This window comes from Balaenoptera musculus, chromosome 15 (genome assembly GCF_009873245.2).
Source record: "Balaenoptera musculus isolate JJ_BM4_2016_0621 chromosome 15, mBalMus1.pri.v3, whole genome shotgun sequence".
NCBI classification, from domain to species: Eukaryota; Metazoa; Chordata; class Mammalia; order Artiodactyla; family Balaenopteridae; genus Balaenoptera; species Balaenoptera musculus.
This window is the reverse complement of record NC_045799.1, coordinates 67,408,018-67,431,596: the sequence shown is the minus strand read 5'-3', so window position 1 is coordinate 67,431,596 and position 23,579 is coordinate 67,408,018. Positions and strand designations below refer to the sequence as shown.

Sequence of the window (23,579 nt, the reverse complement as noted above, 5' to 3'; positions counted from 1 at the left end):
AGCAAATAGTCATTAAAAAAAATTAATTTATTTATTTTTGGCCGCACTGGGTCTTCGTTGCTGTGTGCGCGCTTTCTCTAGTTGCAGTGAGTGGGGGCTACTCTTCGTTGCGGTGTGCGGGCTTCTCACTGCGGTGACTTCTCTTGTTGCAGAGCATGGGCTCTAGGCGCACGGGCTTTAGTAGTTGTGGCTCACAGGCTCAGTAGTTGTGGCTCGTGGGCTCTAGAGTGCAGGCTCAGTAGTTGTGGCGCACAGGCTTAGTCGTTCCGTGGCATGTGGGATCTTCCCAGACCAGGGCTCGAACCCATTTTCCCCTGTATTCGCAGGCAGATTCTTAACCACTGAGCCACCAGGGAAGTCCCAAGATTGCTATCCTTCAAAGACCTTACACACTGATGGAGGGTGAGGCTGGGAGAAAACAAGTACACAAATAATTTTATTACAAGATGGAATGTGAGGGCTTCCCTGGTGGCGCAGTGGTTGAGAATCTGCCTGCCAATGCAGGGGACACGGGTTCGAGCCCTGGTTTGGGAAGATCCCACATGCCGCGGAGCGGCTGGGCCCGTGAGCCACAATTACTGAGCCTGCGCATCTGGAGCCTGTGCGCCACAACGAGAGGCCGCGATAGTGAGAGGCCCGCGCACCGCGATGAAGAGTGGCCCTCCGCTTGCCACAACTAGAGAAAGCCCTCACACAGAAACGAAGACCCAGCACAACCATAAATAAATAAATAAATAAATATAAAATGACTAATACTCTTTAAAAAAAAAAAAAAAAAAAAAAAAAAGATGGAATGTGAAAACTGCCTTAGGCCTCCCCAGGATGAAGGAAAGGATGAAAGAAAATCGAGGAAGGTTATATGAAAGAGCTAGTATATGTGCAGAACCTTGAAAGAGATGAATTAAAATTTTTTTAATTGTTTCTGATTATAAAATAATACATATATAGGTTATTAAAAATTTGAAAAATGGAGAAAAATATAGAAAAGAAAATGATATACCAGTAAAATGATATACTCACCACCCAGAGATGACTGTTAGTATTTTCTTCCAGTTTTCCCTTTGTGTACATATATCTTTTAAGGAAAGTATATACATTGAGTATATGCAATTTTGTATCTTTTTTGCTCCCAGTCAGCAATGTAGCATGAGCATTTTCTCATGGATCTAAGATTTTGATAGGTGAGGAAAAGTATTTAGGGCAGAAGGAATAATATATATTTGAATGGTATAGAAATGAGAAAACTCAGGGACTGTTCCACGAATAATAATTAAACCCATTTTGTGGAATGAACATTGGCATGTGGTATCTGATTGAGTCACACGTTCTACCCTTAACTTCACTTGTTTTTCATATTTATGACCTCCACACATGAGTTAATTCATTGTCTTGGTGGGAACTTCTGAATACTAGCTCATGTATAATCCACATTTATCCTGCTGAATTCTTTCTCTTGGCTGCAACAGAAAACCTGGTGACAGTATGTGCATGTTTTCCATTGTTTTTCTTTAGATCAGTCCAAAGTGTTTGTGAAGGTTTTTACTGAAATTGACCGGATGCCCCAACTTCTTGCATACTACTACAAGTGTCACAAGGTGAGAAGCTGTGAGTGATTACCATTGTGGAGTGCTTGTAGAACTGGGCTACAGAATCACAGTTTTGAATCCCAGTTTCCTACTCAAAGGTAAAAATATTTGCCTCCATGCCCTCTGGTCTTTTTCTTTTAATTAGCCAGTAGGGGGTGCTCTTGGTCCAGCCTGTGGATTCATTTGATTGCAAGTTGGAAAAAGTCATTAGTTTTCAGCCTCACTTGTATTTATAGCTAGATTTCCTTTACAGATGGAAGAGTTTTAATTTTTCCTATTTTTGTCTTTTAAGGGCGATTAGGTTTATTATGCCTTCAGCAAGCCTTAAGAATTTTATCTGTTTTCTAGGTTTGTTGAAATTAGGTTACTGAAAATCTTGACAGCTTCCTGGGCTAACTTAATTCCTTCAAGTCCAGTGCCCATCTGTCTTTTGAGCAGTAGTGTTAGGACATGAAGCTAAAACACATATTCACGCCCACCTCTGAGGTCTATTCAGAAGAATGGTAGCATGCTGAGTACATTGGCCTGCTTTGGGGGCAAGCAAAAAGGAGAAAGGATCACTTGGAGGGCAACAGATTCAAGCTCTGGATGATGATCAGAGCAGGTGACTGTAAATTTTTTTTCCCTGCCTCTTTTGAAGTGAATGGTCGTCCGTGGGTGCCCGATTGCCTGGGAGAGTAGGCAGTGGCCAGTCGCTTGCCCTGGTAGGAGGGCAGGGCAGTTGCAGCAGGCAGCATGTCTTGGCGAACCCAGTAAGGCCTCCTTTGTTCTGCCTCTGCAGGTCCAGCTTTTAGCAGCCTGGCAGGAGCTGTGCCAGACTGACCTACCCCTGGACCGGCAGCTCACTGGACTCTATGACGCCTTGCTCGGTGCTTGGCACACGCAAATCCAGTGGGCTATGCAGGTAACAGCTCTTTTGGGTTCTAGCGAGAACAAAGCCGGTGGTGCCGAGGGAGAGGGTGATGGCCTTGGGAGCGGGCCGACCGCAGAGCACCCGGGCCACCCAGAGAGAGCACCGCTGGAAGAACCTCCCCATCTGCTGTCGTCACCAAAGGGGCAGGAAAATCTTTAGGTCTCTGTTCTAGCTCTTCTTATCACTCTTATCTATATCTTAAATAGAATCTAATGTGACAGTGTTGCTTGTTGTTCAGCAGGGGAGCTCGCGGAATTCCTGGAGGCGGTTATCTTTTGATCTAAAAGTAGGAGGCCCTCAGTCAGGTGGTGCTTGAGTGAACAAGGCTGTTTTAATCTTAACTTTGGGTAAAATTTACCCGGCCTAAAGTTAGTTTCCCTTGTTCTCACAGTACGCCAAGAGTTAGAGGAACAGTATAATTATAAAGGCACCCTCTGACTTAGGGGAGAGGTGAGACAGAGAACTTCATTTCCTTTCAGGAATTTTCCATCATTTACTTTCCTAAAGTCTCTAGGCATTTTCAGCCTTGAAGGATATGAAACATTGGTCCCTTGTCTTGATGCCAGGAGGTGCGCTAGATCTTCTCTTTAGAAGGGGAAAAAGGCTGTCTTATGTCTGAGTAATGACTGACTGGGCCTGTTTATGGTGTGGCTTATATTTTTTTCAGAATTAGCTGTGAATCGCCCTTCACATATTGGTCAGTAATTTGCTGGAATGAACTCCACTGTAGTTGGAGAGATTTCCTCGTATAGGGTCATGTCATTCAAGGTGGTTGAAGTGCTCTTCTCCATCCTCTTTTCTTTCTCCTTGAACCAACATCATTCAGACAAAAAAACCCAAAAAAACAAAAAAACAAAAGCACCCCAAAACCGGCGAACAAAACAAAAAACAACCTCCTGTAGAAGTTTCCCATTTTTTATGTAATCGTCAGTTTTCAGTGATCCTGTCCATCCGCACGCATTTCTGTGTCCTTGTCTCGTCTACTGCTTATATCATGAGGATAAAAACAGTTCATGCCTATAAGTACAGTTGCCCTTCAGCATCTTGGAAAAAGGATTTCGACTTCTCACACTTTTATTTGGGCCTCACCCCAAGTTTTGTAAGATGTAAGTTTATGCTAATTTCCACTTTTGTCCCATGGCCCATATTCTTTTCAGAATGTGAGCATGATAGGTGACTGTCATCTCCTGAAGCTCAGTAGAGTACAGAAGAAAACCAAAGGCACCAGGGTGAATGTGTCTCTAAAGATTTTTTTCCCCAGTATTTTATTTTATTTTTTATATTTTGGCCATGCCACATAGCATGTGGGATCTTAGTTCCCCAACCAGGGATTGAACCCCGGCCCCCTGCAGTGGAAGTACGGAGTCTTAACCACTGGACCACCAGGGAAGTCCCTTTCCCCAGTATTTTAATATGGAAAGTTTCCAACATGTAAAAAATTTGAAAGAATTGTACAGTGAACACCCATGTACCCACCTCCTGTGTTCTACAATGAACATTTTGCTATATTTGCTTTATCACAAATCTATCCATCTATCCATGTGCATCTGTTCATTGACCCATCTTATTTTTTGATTCATTTCAAAGTAAGTTGCAAACATCATTCACTTCAGAACATACGTATTATTAACTAGAGTTCAGTATTTGTTTACTGGGATTTTTTTTTAGGTAAAATTATGAAATGCAATGATCTTAAATGTGCCATTTAATTAGTTTTGACAAATGCTGTTTAACCTAATCCCCTACCAAGATACGGAACATGACTATCACCCTAGAAAGTTCCCTTGTGTTCCTTCTCAGTCAGTCTTTGTACCAACATCCCTGAAGGCAACCGCTGTTCTGATTTTTCCCACCATAAATTAGTTTAGCCTGTTTTAGAATTTCATGTAAATGGAATCATATGGTGTATGTCCTTTTGGTGAGGCTTCTTCCATTCAGCATGTTTTTGGAGATTTATTCATGTTGCTGTATGTATCAGTAGCTTGTTCTTTTTTATTACTGAACACTGTTACATGGTATGAACATATAACAGTTTTGTTTATTGAGTCTTTTTAAAAAAATTTTATTTATTTAATTTATTTATTTTTGGCTGCATTGGGTCTTTGTTGCTGTGCGTGGGCTTTCTCTAGTTGCGGCGAGTGGGGGCTACTCTTTGTTGTGGTGCGTGGGCTTCTCATTGAGGTGGCTTCTCTTATTGTGGAGCACGGGCTGTAGGTGTGCAGGCTTCAGTAGTTGTGGCTCGTGGGCTCTAGAGTGCAGGCCCAGTAGTTGTGGCGCTCGGGCTTAGTTGCTCCGTGGCATGTGGGATCTTCCCAGACCAGGGCTCGAACCTGTGTCCCCTTCATTGGCAGGTGGATTCTTAACCACTGCGCCACCAGGGAAGCCCTATAGTTTACTCTTAACATTTAGGTCTGATTAATTTTGAGTTAATTTTTGTATATGGTATCAGGTAAGGATCCAACTTTTTTTTTTTTTTTTTTGCATGTAGTATCCAGTTTTCTGAGCACCATTTGTTGAAAAGACTGTCCTTTTCCCATTGAATGATTTTGGCACTCATGTTGAAAATCATTTGACCATGTATGTGTGTTTATGGCCTCTCTATTCCATTGGGCTATATGTCTATCCTTATGCAAGTACCACACTGCTTTGACTATTATAGCTTTGTAGTAAGTTTTGAAATTAGGAAATGTGAGATAGCCTCTTTTTCAATATTGTTCCTCTTTTTCAATATTGATCCTCTTTTTCAATATTGTTTTTGCTATTTGGGGTTCCCTCAAATTCCATATGAATTTTAGGATGGGTTTCCTGTTTCTCCAGAAAACACCTTTGGGATTTTGATGGCGATTGCATTGAATATGTAGATGGCTTTGGGTAGTATTACCATGTTAACAATATTAAGTCTTCCAGTGCATGAACATGGGAAGTCTTTCCATTTTTTGTGTGTATTCTTTAATTTCTCTCAGCAGTGTTTTGTCATTTTCAGTGTACAAGTCTTTTAGTTCCTTCGTTACATTTATTTCTAAATACTTTATTCTTTTTGATGCTATTGTAAATGGAATAATTTTCTTAATTTCCTTTTCAGATTGTTAGAATAGAATTGCTAGTATAGAAATGCAAGTGATTTTAAAAAAATTTTATTTATTTATTTGGTTGTACTGGGTCTTTTAGTTGTGGCAGGCAGGCTCCTTAGTTGCGGCTCATGGGCTCCTTAGTTGTGGCATGCAAACTCTTAGTTGCGGCATACATGTGGGATCTAGTTCCCTGACCAGGGGTCAAAGCCAGGCCCTCTGCATTGGGAGTGCAGAGTCTTAACCACTGCGCCACCAGGGAAATCCCTGAATATGAGTGATTTTTGCTTGTTGATTTTCCATCTTGCAACTTTGCTGAATTTGTTTATTACTGCTAATGGGTTTTTTTTTTCAATTTGTTAGGATTTTCTACATATAAGATTACATCATTTGTGAAAAGAGATAACGTTACTTTTTCCTTTCCAATATAGATGGCTTTTATTACTTTTTCTTGTCGAATTCTTCTGGCTAGAACTTCCAGTATTATGTTGAATAAAGTGGCAAAAGCAGGCACCTTTGTCTTGTTCCTGGTCTTAGGGGAAAAGCTTTCAGTGTTTCACCATTGAATATGATGTTAGCCATGGGTTTTTCTGATATGGCCTTTATCATGTTGAGGAGGTTCCTTTCTATTCCTAGTTTATTGAGTGTTTTTTTTTCCCAATTATGAAAGGGTGTTGAATTTTGTCAGATGCTTTTTCTATATTAATTGAGATTAATGAGCTTTTCCCCCCTTCATTCTGTTAATGTCGTATATTACATTGACTAATTTGATATGTTGAACCATTCATTCTGGAGATCACTCTCAGTCATGGTGTATAATCCTTTTAATATGCTGCTAAATTCAGTTTACTAGTATTTTGTTGAGTATTTTTGTATGTGTATTTATAAGAGATATTGGTCTATAATTTTCTTTTCTTTTAGTATTTGTCTGGCTTTGGCATCAGGTTAATGATGCCCTCATAGAATGAATTAGGAAGTGTTCTATATTAGTTTGCTAGGGCTTCCATAACAAAGTACCATGGACTAGGTGGTTTAAAGAATAGAAATTTGTTGTGGAGGCTAGAAGCCCAAGGTCAAGGTGTTGGCCGTGATAGAAATTTGCTGTGGAGGCTAGAAGCCCAAGGTCAAGGTGTTGGCCGGGTTGATTTCTTCTGAGGCTTCTTTCCTTGGCTTGCAGATGGCAGTCTTTTCCCTGTGTCTTTCCTTTATGTGTGCCTGTGTCCTAATCTCCTCCTGTATAAGGACACTGGTCAGATAGGATTAGGGCCCACCCAGATGACCTCATTTTATCTTAATTGCCTCTTTAAAGGCCTTACGTCCAAATATAGTCACATTCTGAGGTACTGGGGGATTTGGACTTCAATATATGAATTTTGGGGAGACACAATTCAGAATATAACATGCTCCCTCCTCTCCAATTTTTTGGGAAGAGTTTGAGGAGGATTGGTATTAATTCTTTTAATGTTTGGTAGAATTTACCAGTGAAGCCATCTGGTTCTCGTTTTTTCTTTATTGGGAGGTTTTTGATTACTGATTCAGTCTCCTTACTAGTTATAGGTCTATTCAGATTTTCTGAAGTCACTTTTAGTAAATAATATTTGTAGGAATTTTTTGTCCATTTCATCTAGGTTATCCAGTTTGTTAGCATACAACTGTTCATAATATTCTCTTATAATCCCTTTTATTTCTATAAAATTGTTAGTAAATGTCCCAACCTTCATACCTGATCTTAGTAATTTGAATCTAATCTCTTTTTTTTTTTTGGTCAGTCTAGGTAAAAGGTTTGCCATTTTGTTAATCTTTTAAAAGAACTAACTTCTGATTTTGTTGATTTTCTTTTCTCTATTTCATTTACCTCTGCTCTAATCTTTATTATATCCTTTCTTCTACTAGCTTTGGGTTTAGTTTCTTCTTTTTCTAGTTCCTTAATGTGTACAGTTAGGTTATTGATTTGAGATATTTCTGCTTTTTTAATGTATGCATTTACAGCTATAAATTTTCCCCTTTGCACTGCTTTTGCTGTATCCGTAAGTTTTGGTTTCCATTTTTCTTCATTTCAAGATATTTTCTAATAAAAATGTGAATTGATTGATTTTATAATTTTTAAACTTACACTTTTTTTGGCCTTAGTGTTGCATAAGAACAGTGTTATATCATGTTTCACATTTGACTAAGTGAATCTGTACTTAAAACAGTGGTCCCCAACCCCAGGGTCCACGGCCTGTTAGAAACCGGGCCGCACAGCAGGAGGTGAGCAGAGGGCGGGGCCAGCGATAGACAGAAAGTAGCCAATTGTCCTGGACAGGATGCAAGTCTTGCTGGTTTATTTGGCTTCCTGAGCATGTTCACATGGGTGCTGAGGAAAGCTTGGGGCTCTTGACTAGACCGCTTTCCGGCTTGGAAGGATTCCTTTGAGCAGTCCAGGAGCCTGCTTGTTTAGAAGGTCTGCTCCAGTGTGCTAACACACATACGTCTCTCCCCCTGCAGGTTTTCAGGAACCCCCACGAGGTGGTGACTGTGCTGCTCATTCAGACCCTGGGGGCCCTGGTGCCCTCTCTGCCCATCTGCCTCAGCGCCAGTGTGGAGAGGGCAGGGCCCGAGCTGGAGCTCGTCAAGCTGCTGGAGCTGTACGACGCCACCGCCCACTTCGCCAAGGGATTGGAGATGGCCCTGCTCCCCCATGCAGGTAAACATCCTTCCTCCCAGCTCGCTGGCTTGTTTTTACTCGCTCTTTCTGAAGCTCCTGGGGCCTGGGTTTGTTTGCCTTTTCTGGTGACCGATTTTACAGAAATGGAAGGGATCAGTGTTTTCCTTCTCAACAGCTATGAAAACCTTTTCCATGAAAACATTGCCATTATGGAAATAATTGTTGCTTAGTATATTGTTGCCTAGCTGCAGTGCTGCCTAGGTGCTTTACACACTCTGGGGAAGTGATAGACACTTCTGCAGGGGCTTAGAATGTAAGAGGCAGGTAGGCATTAGTGGCAACGAGTTGGCAGTGAGTTACACTGGGAGGGTAGCGTCCTCTTCCTTTCAAGGCATCACAGAACCTTGGGTAAGTCAACCTAAAAAGTAAGTTTAAGAGAACAAATGGATTAGAGGAGCTTTTTGATAGGACAACAGCAAGTTTTTAAGGGCAGGGGTGCTGCATTAGGACTAAGGGTGGCTATAGGGAAAATGGGCTTTCCCCAGCTGCCATCTGAGAGCAAAGCACTCCTTGGCATTTGGGCAAACAATGCCTGGTGTGTTGCATGTCCCCAGCTGTTTCCCATCTAGGTTAAAAGCATCATAAGCTTTTCAATCATACAGACTTCATCACGAATGCTACTGTCAAATCAGGAAATCGCTTCAGGAAGGCCTGCTTCTGCCGTTTGGCTGCTGTGTGTCACTGACTTGGTTTATTTAATAGTTATTCTCTTTAATTACCTTTGTGTGTAATTACCTCGTACATTCCTGGGAGTGTGTTTATTGTTCGAGTTCCTGATGACTCATGGGTGTTTTTGGCACACTCACTGCTCAGGCCCTGGTTGTGGGAGAGGCATGGTGGATGTGGCTTCCAAGGGACCTGGATGCTGTGGTCCTAGTGGCTGAAGAGTATGTAGGCTGAGCGTCCTGTGGAGCAGAGTGGAATGAAGGCAGGGCAAGGAGCAGGTTGCTTTTTTCCCACTGGTGATGGACATTATTGAAGAAGAGAGAACCACCCTCTGAAGAATCATACAGAAAATGCTTTGTTAGTCAGCCATGGAAGTTTAGATTTTTAATGATTCCTACTGAGGTTTTCAAAAAAGTATACGTATTTTTTAATTTAAAAATACTTTGGAAACACACACAAAAATAAAAATTAAAGAGTAAAAATGATCCATAATCTCATGACTCAGAGAAGGCCATGGGAACATTTTATTTGCTCCCAGTAATTCAAATATAATTATACATTTTCATAAATAAATATAAAATATATGCATATATAAATATATATGCAAATACATATTTAAAAATATTAGTTTTTAAAAAAATTTTTATTTATTTATTTTTGGCCGCATTGGGTCTTCATTGCTGCGCATGGGCTTTCTCTAGTTGTGGCTAGCGGGGGCTACCCTTCGTTGCGGTGCGTGAGCTTCTCATTGCGGTGGCTTCTCTTGTTGCATAGCACGGGCTCTAGGCACGCAAGCTTCAGTAGTTGTGGCTCGCGGGCTCTAGAGCTCAGGTTCAGTAGTTGTGGAGCGTGGGCTTAGCTGTTCTGTGGCATGTGGGATCTTTCTGGACCAGGGATTAAACCTGTGTTCCCTGCATTGGCAGGCAGATTCTTAACCACTGTGCCACCGGGGAAGTCCCAAAATATTAGTTTATATGATCTTATATTCTCTTTTTTGCTCAAATTAATATAATGAGCATTTTTTATGTCATTAAATATTTTCCTAAGACATGGTTTTTAATGACCACTTGATAACTATGGCCTACTTTAATTTTTAAATCTGCTATTATAAATAAAACTATTATTAACAATCTTACGTATTAATTTTGGAGCCCAACTCTGATTATTCCTTGGGATAAGTTTGAAAATTACAATTGCTAATAAATGAAAAATTTAAAGATGTTTGTCACATTTTGCTCTTTAGAGAGTTTCTGCCTGTTTTCATGTCCATCAGTAGTAAATGAGGCTGCTTATTCCCACATGCCCTCACCAGCACTGGGCTCTATCTTTTTTTTCCCTTGCCAGGTTTTTAGACAGTTAATGATATATTATTTTAATTTCCATGTCTTTGATTACTAGCCAGTTTGAAAATTATATTATAAAAAGTTATATTTTTCTCTTGAATTGCTTATTCTTTTGCTTCTTTTTGTGTTTGAGGGTTTAATCTATTTCTGGTTAATTTATAAGAGCAATTTATTTAAAGCAATATATTATTAAATGTATTATAAAAAGCAACAAAGTATTGTTGTAAAAATTCATTATATAGCTATCTGTAACACAAAATGAAAGTCTCCTGTAATCCCACTTGCTAGAAATAACCACTGTTAAAATTTGGTGTATATTCCCTAAATATCCTTATATATTAAGGATTTTTTTTCTCATTATCAAGTATGTTGTAGATATATTTTCTAACTTTCTAGTTTGCCTTTAACACTTTTCCATTTTAATAATTAATAATGTACATAGTATATAATTCAAAATATGTAAAAGGTTATGCAATAGAAAGTCAAAAAGTTAAATAATTTGTTGACTTTATAGTTAACAAGCAATATGTATTCAGTATAGAAAAAACCAGGAAATACAAGGAAGGAAAAAGATCATGCTCAACCAACTGTCCAGAAACAGTATTTTGGATTATATACACATGCAAATTTTGTATACGAGTGTGTGTGTACTTAAATGTTTTTAATAGAATATTTTATTATCATTATCACCCCCCCATTTTATATTGATTCAATATTGTCATCCAAAACACAAATTTTCCCAGTTCCACAAAAGTCTTTATAGCTGTTTCCCTACCTCCCATTAAAATCCAGTCGGTGTACATGCATTGTCTTTGGTTGTCCTGTCTCTTTAATCTCTTTTAATCTAAAACAGTCATCTCATCTTTTGTCTTTCATGACATTGACGTGTTTGAAGAATACAGGGTAGTTTTCCTGTAGAATGTCCCATATTCTGTAATTCTCTAATTGTTTCCTTGTAATTAGATTTAGATTAAACATTTTTAGTAAGAATACTACATTGGTGATGATGTGTACTTCCTATGGCATCACATCAGGAGACATATAATGTCCAGTTATTGGTGATGGGTTGGATTAATCACTTAGTAGTTGTATCTGCCAGATCACTCCATTGTAAAGTTACCTTTTCTTCTTTGTAATTAATAAGTATCTGTGGCGTGATATTTTGAGCCCATAGAAATATACTGTTCCTTAAGAAGTATTTACCTAGTGACTTTAGCATCCATTGGTAATCCTTGTCTGAATAAACTTTTACATTGCTGATTATAAAATGGTAATATTCTAATTCTCTCATTCCTTTTACATGTATTAGCTGGCATTCTTTTTTTTTAATATATTTATTTATTTATGTATTTATTTTTGGCTACGTTGGGTCTTTGTTGCTGCACACGGGCTTTTCCTAGTTGCGGTGAGCGGAGGCTACTCTTCGCTGTGGTGCGCGGACTTCTCATTGCGGTGGCTTCTCTTGTTGTGGAGCACGGGCTCTAGGCGCGTGGGCTTCAGTAGTTGTGGCACGCGGGCTCAGTAGTTGTGGCGCATGGGCTTAGTTGCTCCACTGCATGTGGGATCTTCCCAGACCAGGGCTCGAACCTGTGTCCCCTACATTGGCAGGCAGATTCTTAACCACTGGGCTACCAGAGAAGTCCCTTGCCGGCATACTTTTGTGAAGAGGAGATTTTTCTTTCTCTTTAATATCACTATGAACTCATTGGATTCTTTTTTTATTCATTGTATTATGATCCATTATTTTCATTATTCATTTTGATGCTCAAATTATTTCAAATTTGGTCAGTGGTTGCCCCTTCAGGCTGGCTCCTGTATCATTTTGACATGTCCCTATCAGCCTTTGAGTGCTTTATTGTTTTTTGGCACAAACTGTTCCAGGAACACTTTGTACTTTCTCTGCCTCAGACCTGGAATCAGCCATTTTCTCGAGGAGCTTTGTTTCTTCTAATGGGAAATGGTATTTAGAAACCAAGAGCTGGCACCAGGGGTGCTTATTGTTGCTGGGCTTTTATTACTTCCTATGCCGTTTGTGGACAGAGCTAGGAAATACATAGTTTTTAAGAATACCAGTTTATACTGGTACTTCCAAATCAAATCCAACACCAATAGATTTTTACCTCTTGCTGTTCTCAGTTGCATCTCTTTTCTCCTACGGTGAAAATTCTGGTTCCCATCAGCAGTGTGTGAGTGTGTGTGTGTGTGCATGTGGTGTGTGTGTGTGTTATATACACATACAGTTATTTTTCATGACCCTATTATGGATAGGTCAAAATGTATTTCATTTATTTATTCAACTACAAATGGACTAGTTCTAGAGTGCTTGATGCTGAGGATGCTATGCTAAGCAAAACCAGACACAGTCCCTGCTCTCATACAAGGTATATTCCAGTGGGAAGTAACCAAATAATCACACTAATGAGTGTATAAGTACAAAGTGAGATGAGTACTTTGAAGAATAGCAAAATGGTTCTAGGAGAAAAGCAAAATGGTTTTAAGCAAATAAAGATGATTGAGACTAGCAGACTTGAACTTAGGGAGTACTGAAGGAAGAATAGGAGTTAACCAGATGAAGAGGGATAGGAAAGAACAAGGTCGTTTCAGACAGAAGTAGTAGCAGGTGGCCAGAGGGGAGCTTTTGAGGAGCTGAGAGAAGGCTAGAGGCTAGGGGAATTGTGAAGAAGGCTGAGTCTATAGAAGTAAAAATAAAAGTAGCTGGCCTTTATTGAGTGCTTACACATACTAGACACATACTATTTTACATAATCTCCAGTTAAGCCTTATAAAATTGATGCCATTATTAATCTCTTTTTATAGTTGAGGAAACAGACACTGAAAAGTTAAGTCATATGTACACAGTCACCTAACGAGGAAGCAGTAGAGCTTCAATAGAAGAGCCTTCACCCTTAACTACCACCCTCTTTCACCTCCTGAGGTCAAACGATGCAGAACCTTGTAGGCTATGGAAAAGATTTTGGATTCCAGCTGAAGAGATAATTCTTAGAAGTTGAATTGCTGTGCCATAGAATATGCACATTAAAATTTGTATGTAGTTGAATATAGGAATTTTTGGAATGCCTAGTGTATGGGCTCCAGATGGAAAATGTTCTTTCTGCAGAGCCTTTTCTCTGTAGCAGTTCTTGAACTTGACCCTGAGGAGGGTTATCATTTGAAGAGCTTCTTGACTATGACGGGTTGTAGGATTAAGGGGATCGGTATCTTTAATAGTGCCTTAGGCACATAATACACAAAGCTCAAATTTATCAAAAGATTTACTGACATGATTGCTTCAGCTTCCATGAATGGTAAAAGCAGATGAACAGAAAGTAGTCACCCCTAAGATGAAATAGGAAAAGTTCCAGTGGAGGTCCTTTCACCTGTTGTTTTTCAGCAATTGATTTCCAATTCTTTGTTCATTATTGCATTTAATTTCGGATTCCCTGAAGATGAGCAAAACGTGGTGAAAGTCGTGGAGCTGGTGGATGCTGTGTATGGTCCGTACAGACCCTACCAGCTGAAGTACGGTGACATGGAAGAGAAGAACCTCCTCATCCAGATCAGTGCGGTGCCTCTGGTAATGGCATAATACTGGCAGCGGTCATTCAGGAATCATTCTGTTTGCCAGGCTCCGAGGGTTGGGAGTGGGTGGGATGCGTCGGAGAAGGTGTGAGGTGGCATTAGGAATGCAGAGAGTGGGAACTGGTGTGCGAACACTGGGCTCTAAGTGCTTCCTGGGCTCTTGTAATCCAAATGTAAAATGAGACCACAGATATGCTACCAGTTTTTTATTTAAAATCCTCTAGCAAAACTTAGAGGCTTAAGTATTCTTGAGAGTAAGTTGATTATCCCCCTGATTCAGTCATTATCACACAGTCTTTTGTTTAAGGCAGCATATGCAAATGGACACAGGAGCTGAGTATTCATGGACAGTACTCTAGGGCCAGGTTCACCAGGTGGGCACCAGAGGGGAATTTCCATTGTAAATGTTAAGGTTGCCTAGCATGATGTGAGTTGACATTTAAGAATAGATCTTACAGTAGTTAGAATCTGCCGCCTCCCGCCACTTTTCCGTTTTCTAAGGACGTACCTAGGAAGTCTGTTCCGCTCAGTTATGTTCTTGCCCCTGAAGGAAGCATTTTCCTTTCACTGCATTCTTTTGGAGCGTGTGATATGGAGAATTCAAATCCTAGCTTGAGAGCCAGAGGGAGAGATACCATCTTAAATCACAGAAAAAGAGGAAAGAGATGAAAAATATAAAGATGAATATAAGGATTTGATCATGCTTTTTAGCCAGGAGTTTATTTCTGTGATCTCACTGACCACTTAGACTGTTCTTCCCTAGGTCAGGCTCTTAAAGAGCTGTCACAGTTTGGGACTGCATTTCTGTTGTACCTATTAAGTGATTTTACCATGAATGAGGAGGTTTGGAGCTCTCCCCATCTTAATGTTGTCTATTCATTTGTTCTTCAGTCTGAGGCAGCTTTTTTTTGTCTCTGTTTGCTGACCAGGAACGTGGGGAAGTCATTGACTGCGTGCAGGAGCTGAGCCACTCTGTGAACAAGCTCTTTGGCCTTGCTTCTGCAGCGATTGACAGATGCATCAAATTTACCAATGGCCTGGGGACCTGTGGCCTGCTGACAGCCCTGAAATCCCTCTTTGCCAAGTAAGGCTGGGGGAGTGGGGTCAGGGCCAGCCTCACTGGAGAATGATGTCTCTCCCAATTAAAAATGTGTGTGTCCTGTATTCCTGCCATGAACCCGGGAGAGGCACTTGCACCTGAGCCCAAGGGGGGGGTGTTCTTAAGGATGTTAAGAACACTGTGGCACGTTTGTAATGGTGGAGCATTTGAAGCAACCTGAATGTCCATCAGTTTGGAAATGGCCAAATAAGATACGGTATATTCAAATGAGGGGAGTTCCCTATGTGGCAGTTAAGGTGTTAATTAGATCTACACATAACAACATGGATAGATCTCAAAACATACTGCTGAGTGAATAAAAGGTTGCAGAATACTATATAGGGTCTCATACAGCGTGTGAAAAGAATATACAAAAAATAGAGTATATTTTCTGTAGCAGGGTTCGGCAAATTTTTTCTGCCAAGGGCCGGATGGTTCGTATTTTAGGCTTTGAGGGCCTTACAGTCAACAGAGACTTTCGTAGCGCATCGCCCTAGTAGTAGAAAAGCAGCCAGAGACAACACATACATGAGTGGATGTGGCTGTGTTCCATTAAAACTTTATTTACAGAAAACCAGGAGCGCCAATTCCTGTTCTAGATCTTTTTTTGTCACTTTAAAATGCATTATATATTCCTATAGCATAGAGGTCAGCAAACTCCAGCTCATGAGCCAAGTCTATTTTTGTAAAAGTTTTTCTAAAAGCTATATTGGAACGCCACCATGCCCGTTCACTTACCTATGGCCTGTAAATCCTCACTATAAAGTTAGAGTTGAGTAGTTAGGACAGAGACCTTGTGACTCTCAAAGCCTAAAATACCTGGACCTTAACAGAAAAAGTTTGCTGAGCCCTGATGTGGAAGGTTAGGCAAGAAACTCAAAACACTGGTTGTCTTTGGGGAGATGGGGAGGGACTAAGGTGGTGGTCTTAGGGGATTTAGCTTTATTTGTTATTTTCTGATTTTTTAAAAAATTAAAAATATAAATTAATTTACATTTAAAATGTAATTAAAAATATAAAATAAAAAATATATAAAATCATGCTAAGTGAAAGAAGCCAGTTACAAAAGACCACATGTTATATGCTTCCATCTATATGAAATGTCCAGAACAGGCAAATCTGTAGAGACAGAAAATAGATGAGTGGCTGCCTAGGGCTGGGGAGAGGGGAGTATTTGGAGGAGATGAGGGATGACTGCTAAAAGTTATGGGGTTTCTTTTCGGGATGATGAAAATTGTTCTAAAGTTGATTGTGGTGATGGTTGCACAACTGTTTTCTGTGACTACCCTAAAAACCTTTGAATTGTGTGGTATGTGAATTAAATCACAATAGAGCTGTTAAAAGAAAGAAAGAAGGGGAAACAAAAATTAAGTTTACTTAGAAAAAAGAAAAAGAAATCAATATCAGGCTGGATTCTCTGACCTGTGTAATTGAGATGTAAGGGCCCTCAGGAGGTTAGATGCTTTAGTCTCTAGCTTATAGACAAATACATTCTTAGGCTCTCCAAGAAATCTTGTTCTAGAATGAAGTTGCCACGAGTCTCGAGAAATTCCTCATATTGACCCGAATGCTCTTTTGCTGCCGTAAGTTGAGGAAGCTCTTGTCATTCCAGAAATACTGACCATGCCCCTGTGAGCTCTAAGGGTCCTTGGACCCAGTACTGTTGGTCACTGCCATGGGCGGTGTGCACCTTCCAGGGTGGCTCACGGGAAGGCACTGAGGGCTGCGAGATCACGTCCCCTGCGTAAGACAGGGGGAGCCAGGTGAGCCCAGACGTGTCCCCCAGGAAGAGAGACATCAGCAACAAGTTTAATCAAATAAAATGTATCTCTTTCTCTCTCTGCCACCAGCTGGGATCTTGTGGACAAAATAATTTTTGGGGGGATCTAAAAATTTTATTATAAAATTGAAAAAGTAATGCTTCTAGAAATACATATATATTTAAATATGAAAAGGTGTAAAAAGGTGAAAGTCTTCCTTCTTTCCTGCGCATCCTTAGGCAGTCCTCAGGAGTCACAAGTTTTAAACATTTTGCTTTGAGTCTTCTCATTCTTCTCTCCAGACTTTAAAGAAGATTTTTTTGTTTATCACCTTTAACTGTGATGTCTTGACGCAACTCTGAAAGGTGAGGAACTGAGCCTGCTTGAGGCTGGGGCTGTCTCTTATCCCCTCTCCTCCCAGCTCTTGTTGGCGATATTTTCACTTTTAGTTCTTCTGTTGGTTACTTCAGTTACTTCGTTTTAAAAAGTAATACAAATCCATATTAAAAATTCGAACTGTACAAAAAAGGACATATGATGAAACCAGGTCACCTGCTCTAGAAGGGGAGGTTTTGAAGCTACCGAGACAGCTGATGTTTATAAAATTAGCCAGGGAAATGAGGATGATGCCAACTTGCCCAGGGTTCAAGTGGGACCTTGTTCAGGAGCGGGGAGGGTTTGGGGATGGTGTTCAGGAAGGCAGGCGTAGGGAGGATGGAGGACGCAGGCAGAGCAGGAGGAGACTGGCCTAACTTGGACTCTGCTGAAGCTGCAGAATATAGCTGCTGATGGGGTGTTGCAGGGTGAGGGGTGTTGCAGGGTGAGGGGTGTTACAGCTGTGACGGGAGCCTGGGCCCCGGAGTTGTAGCCACCTGGGCTCAGATCCTGTCTCGGGCCCTTACTAGCTGGGACCTTGGGTGGGTTAGTGTGCCTTTCTGAGTCTTGGTATCTTTTATTTGGGTAAACGGATGGTGATAATCTCTCCTCTCCATGGTGGTTGTGAATATGGAGTGAAAGCATACAATTAAAGCACCTAATGCAGCAGCTCTTACATGGTAGAGACACTTGGAAACGTGTATTGTGAGAGAATCAGAAGGTTTTGGTACAAATGCCATAAAAATGTGATGGGATACACACATCACGTGCGAGCCCCGCGGTGGCTAAACAGTCCCCCCCTACCTCGCCCTGGCCCCGCCTCAGTGCTCGGCAGCTGCTCACCGTTCCGGGGACTCTGTCGGGAGGTTCTGTGCAGCTCATGCCTTGTTGGACGGGGTGTTCTTCTTGCTTAACGTCCTTCAGCTAAAGCACAATTTAAACGTTCTTCAACAGCTCCCTGTCGGTGTGTCCTGAGGGCCCTCCCCCTCCCCCAAGGAAAGCTGTCACCTCTCTGGGTGCAAAGGGAAGGTGCTGTCCTTGGCACTCTGGTTTCGTAGCTTCTCGGCCCTGTGTGAAGGGAGCAGCGGCGGCGTCTGTCCTCAGTGGAGTGGTCTGCGGCAGTTCCTTCCACTTGCTTCTCTGAGTGGCCTTTCTCTCCACCACACACACCTACTCTTCAGGGCCGTGCCCTGCGTCAGCGCAGTCCACTGTCCTCACTAGGGCTCATGGCCTGGGCAGGAGAGAGGCGAGACTTCCTGTGATGTATGCAGGTGTCGTGGGCTTTAGGGAGCCTGCTGGCTTCCAGAGCGCATGACCATCCACCCCCGTCCTCCTTACCACACCCTCCCAAGGACTTACGTGTTCATGTTCCAAGAACTATACAGCTGGCCCTCTGTATCCAGCGTTCCTTATCTGCGGGTTCAACCAACTGTGGATCAAAAATATTCAGAAGAAAAATTTCCAGAAAGTACCAAAAAGCAAAACGTGAATTTGCTGCATGCTGGCAACTCTTTATGTAGCATTTACATTGTATTTACAATTATTTACATAACATTTATGTTGTGTTAGGTATTATAAGTAATCTAGAGATGATTTAAAGTATATGGGAAAATGTGCCTAGGTTCTATGCAAATACTATGCCATTTTATATAAAAAACTTGAGCATCCATGGATTTTGGTATCTTTGGGGGAGGAGGGGGGCAATCCTGAAATCAGTCCCTCATGGCTACCCAGGGAGTACAATACATAAAAACGATACCACTGCACATCATCTTTCATTTTATACTTTTCAGGGAGCTTTTGTGTCTACTATTTCATTCATTTCATTTTATTTTATCATCATGACAACTCTGCGGGGCAGTACAGAAGTCATCATTAAGTCCATTTTAAAGATGAGGAAACTGAGGCCCAAAGACACCTAGGTACTTGCAGTGCAGGTCTGTCATTGACTCAGGACCTATTTCTGGATGTCTCCTTTATGTCCAGGTCTGTGTTAATTCCTGGGGATACAATTATGATCTACAAATGGATAGTCCCTATTCTCCCAGAGCTTCTAGTCTGGTGACAGCAATAAACATTAAACACATACATTAAATAAGCTATTTAATTATACTTGTGTTAAGTGCTATGAAGGAAAGTATGTGGTATAGGTGGGAGCAGACAGCAGTCTGTGAGGGAGGGTTTTCAGTTTTGAATCCAGTTTCATGCTCCTGTACCATTAAAGTCGGCCTCTTGCCTGCCATGGAGCTTAGCTGTTTAATCTAAATTCAAGGATTTGAATGCTACAGAAGTACCCTGGATATCAGTGAACTGCCTTATGGTATCCTAGGTGGCAGTTGGGTATTATAGTGGGACCATGACGTTTTAAAACAGTTCTTTGAATCAGCTTCCAAAGAAATGCCCCTGTTAGGATGAGGGAGTAATTAACCAGCATCATCTCTCACCTGGTTGGTCACAGAGTCTTGGTCTTAGTGGCCATCCCCTTCCCCCCTCATCTTGAGCATCTCTTAAAGCCGCTCTGCCAGGTGAGAAAGACAGTCTTGCCACATAGAGGAGACCTTTTTGTGGTCAGAGCTTTATAAGTAGTGACAACCCTTGGTAGGATAGCCTCTGAAGGTGCTCTCAAGGTCATTAGCAGTTTGTCCAAAGCTGTATAATTCCAGGCGTCTCTAGGTCTGAGGAGTTTATGATGATACCGTTGTCATTTTTTTCTTTCCCCATAGGTATGTGTCTGATTTCACCAGTACTCTCCACTCAATACGAAAGAAGTATAGGCTGGATGATATTCCTCTCAACTCCCTTTTTCAAGAAGATTGGGCGGCTTTTCAGAATTCCATTAGGTAAAGTGGGGGTAAACATGCATAATATAGTATATAAAAATGATAAATGTGTAAGGTGTTTTTTTTTTCTCTTTCACTGCCCCTCCCACTTTTTTTAAAGCAAATTCTCTAGACTCTGAAAAGAAGCCAATAAACAAAGAAAACAGGCCAAACCAAACAAACACCAAAAAGACCCCTCTTGTTCTTAAAATATTTTAAAAAGTTCTTTATGAACTCATCTCCTTTGGTGACTTAAGTTTTTTTATGTTTGGTTTGAGATTTTTTTTTTTCCCCTTAGCCTATAGTTTCTGCAAATGTAAAATAAGTTAGAGCTTTTATTTTAGAAAATGCACAGCTGATTGGATCCTGTTTCTGGATCTGTGCCACAGTACTAAATGGTAAGTCAATGCCATTTGGCCTGCAAAGAGCCGTGTAAGAGTTGCGTGAAAGGCCTTGAGGTAACCCTCCCAAGTCGTTGTTGACAGACAGATTCTGGCGTAGCCTGTGTGACCTGTGGGCCACTAGGTAGACACCCTGTTGCCCTAAGCCCTGAGGTCTGGTGGGAGTGTGATTGGCAGTGGCCTGAGGAGTTTGGCTCTTGATGTGTCCAGCCTGAGGGAATGCCCTGGCAGTCCAGTGGTTAGGACTCCGCGCTTCCACTGCAGGGGGCACGGGTTCGATCCCTGGGCGGGGAACTAAGATTCTGCATGCTGCACGGTGCGACCCCCCAAAAAAAAAAAAAAAAAGACGGAAGCTCTGGAAGCACTGGGCCTGCATCGTCCCAAGGCTATGACCTGAAGCCTCGGTTGACTAGGTGTATGTTCTCTGTTGTGCTGTGGTTCTCCCACTCCTGTGAGGTCTAACAACTGTACTATCAGCCTGAGATAAAAAGCGATCTAGAAATTTCTTTTCCTTACAACCATTCTTTGCAGACATACGTTCTGAAAAGGCAAGCTGCTCTCCCCGCACTTACATTTCTTGCCTGACCCCCGGCCTAGGTGGTATGTGCAGAGTGCCCATGGCACATGTGGGTCTCAGTGCAGATCCAGACCCTCCAAAAGCTGTCTTTAATCAGGGTAAACCTGGGGCCTCCCAGGACCATTTGGAGTGTCTCCTTATGGGCTCTGATCTGAACTTTTGTTTTTGATGAAATTTAATGTTCTAGATGCTAATATCCCTTATCAGCTGTGGCAGCTTGGTACACCAGAAAATATGTGCAAGGTTGTTCTCTTGTAACTGAGGTGAGTGGAATATTTCACTTTCTCATAAACCTTTCTTATGATGGAATGCCTAGATATCCTGGTGATGATAGACACTTTTAGAGAAAGTTAAAAGTTAACTAGACCTAAGATGTTTTTAATCCTTGGATTTGTCCTGACATTATAGTTTGGTGTTGAAGGACTCAGTAGCTGGAGTTTGAGGCCTAGCATAAAATTACTTGAAAATTAAAGGATTATTAAATACAGAAATGATCATTCAGGCTTATCTCTGAGAAACAAATGGATTAATCTTCATCTGCCTTTCATGTGATCAGAGAGAAACAATTCTAAGATCAAAACAGTTTTCTCTTCTATGCCTGGCAAATAGCAGGCAGCTCACAAATATTAATGAATTTTGGTTTTTAAATTTTAGATACAAAGAATTTCCAACCCATTTTATTTGTTTGTTTGTTTTGTTTTGTTTTGTTTGTTTTGCTTTTTTGGCCACACTGTGCAGCTTGTGGGATCCTAGTTCCCTGACCAGGGATCGAACCCGTGCTCCCCGCAGTGGAAGCGTGGAGTCTTAACCACGGGACCTCCAGGGAATTCCCTCCAACCCATTTTCTTAAGGACAAAGCCCAAAAGCAACCTCAGTATTTTTGGACATGTAAAATTATTTGAGATCATGTTGGATAGAATTCTGATATTAGAAGGGACCAGCATTTCCCTTCTACATGAATTACTAATGAATGGGACATTTCAGGTAGGCCCTCAAATGGTTAACTGCTTTCCCACAACCCAGCACACCACCAAAAGGGGTGAATAGTTAGAATTTTTATGAATGGGACAATGTTTGTCCTGCAAATGTCGGCATTCCAGATACTTGAAGTGCTTTTTGTTTTGTTTAGGATAATAGCCACCTGTGGAGAGCTCCTGCGGCAGTGCCGGGACTTTGAGCAGCAGCTAGCCAACAGGTAGGAGAGGGCTGTGGGCCGGTCCCTGGGCTCTCAGCTGGGGGAAACCTTGACAGAGTACGCAGCGCAGTCTGAAGCCACAGAGCTTGAGGACTCTCTGTACCTAGGATACGAGGTGTCAGTATTGTCACCATTTAGCATTTATTGAGCACCTAAAAGGAGCAAGGCTCTGACCTCCTTGGCACATAATTTTACTTAGATATGGAAGTTTCAGCCTAAATGAGGAAGCAGTACGTGTTGTCTCCAAATTATGAGTGGGCAGGGCTCCCACTGCATGTTTGCAAGTCAGTTATTGGGAATGGAAAGTTGTAGGCGGTGGTGAGGTCCCCTGGGCCAGCCCACAGAATCGGGATGAATCCGGCCAGCCTGCCTTCTGGATTCTGCAGTAGGATTCTGTGCTGCGGAAGCCAGTGTGTGTGTCAAAGGAGGATTTCTGGGGTCAGGCCTAGGAAAGTCCCTCCTGCCCCCTCTCCATTCTGATACCTGCCAGGGCTTTTACACTGCCCCGAAGTGTCCCCATTCGGACCTGTTTTTCCCTCCAAGGGCTTCAAGCTTCCCAAATGCCCTCACTTCTTCAGCAGAATCTCTCATTGCCTTGGTGCAGCTGCTTTCTCTGTTCTGCAGGAATTCAGGGGAAGAAGTCTGTTTCCTAGGCGGTGTTAGGGCCTAGCAGCAGTCCCTTCACCTCTTTCTGGGATAACTCTTTGTTGTCCTAAAGTCACCTCTGCAGGAGGGAATTTCTGGCAGTGGTACAAAGTGAAAAGCAAGCTGAGGCCTCGAGACTGGGTGGGCGGTAGGGCTGAGCTGCCGGGGAAGGTCGCCAGACCGGCCGCGGGATCAGGGCTCTGAGTTGGTCATTTCTTCTTCTCACCACTCTTTGTCTCCTTTCATTTCTGAACCCACGGGTTGCCTTCAAGTCCCAAGATTTTTCACCATGGTTCTCATTATGGGGAAAGCCTTGCGGGGGCCAGGGGTCGAGGGGCGGGTTGGAATGGGCAGCTGTTGCAGTTCATAATTCCCAAGCAGCCCGGCATAGAGCTCATGTGGCTTCTTGGAATGAATAAAACCGGAGCACCACAGGCATACAGCGGAGTGTGGATAAATAATATACATGATGAAGTAGATGCCCCCTTCCTCCCTCCCCACTCCCACACACACTTATGCTCACGTTTATATGCACGTGTGTGCGTACACACACACACACACACACACACACACACACACACACACGGTGAGGGGAGCCTATGGCGGAAGGGTGAGTAGGTCTGGGTTCACAAAGGGCCCCTAAGAAAAGGTGAAAATTTGACATTTATATATTTAAAAGAAAGGCATGTAGCTTATTAGCTTCTTAATTACGGTGGTAATTACAGCCGGGGCCCAGCTCAAAAATTAAAAGTTCACGAGTGTACAAAGTATTAAAAACTGAAAGTCTACTCACCCCAAAAATTCTTGAGAAGAAACGTTAACAGCCCCCCTGCCCCCATCATATTT

At 41.9% G+C, this 23,579-nt stretch overlaps 1 protein-coding gene across 3 annotated transcripts in view; it reads left to right on the top strand.

Moving 5' to 3' along the window:
* Positions 1-23,579, top strand: part of COG7 (component of oligomeric golgi complex 7) — a 78,348-nt gene that overhangs the window by 18,367 nt on the left and 36,402 nt on the right. For all 3 annotated transcript variants that reach the window (XM_036826763.1, XM_036826762.1, XM_036826764.1), the window contains exons 5-11: positions 1,513-1,595; positions 2,368-2,490; positions 8,055-8,253; positions 13,730-13,857; positions 14,792-14,946; positions 19,820-19,936; positions 22,023-22,088. In XM_036826763.1, the coding sequence (XP_036682658.1) occupies positions 1,513-1,595; positions 2,368-2,490; positions 8,055-8,253; positions 13,730-13,857; positions 14,792-14,946; positions 19,820-19,936; positions 22,023-22,088 (871 nt within the window). The remainder of the gene's footprint in view (positions 1-1,512; positions 1,596-2,367; positions 2,491-8,054; positions 8,254-13,729; positions 13,858-14,791; positions 14,947-19,819; positions 19,937-22,022; positions 22,089-23,579) is intronic.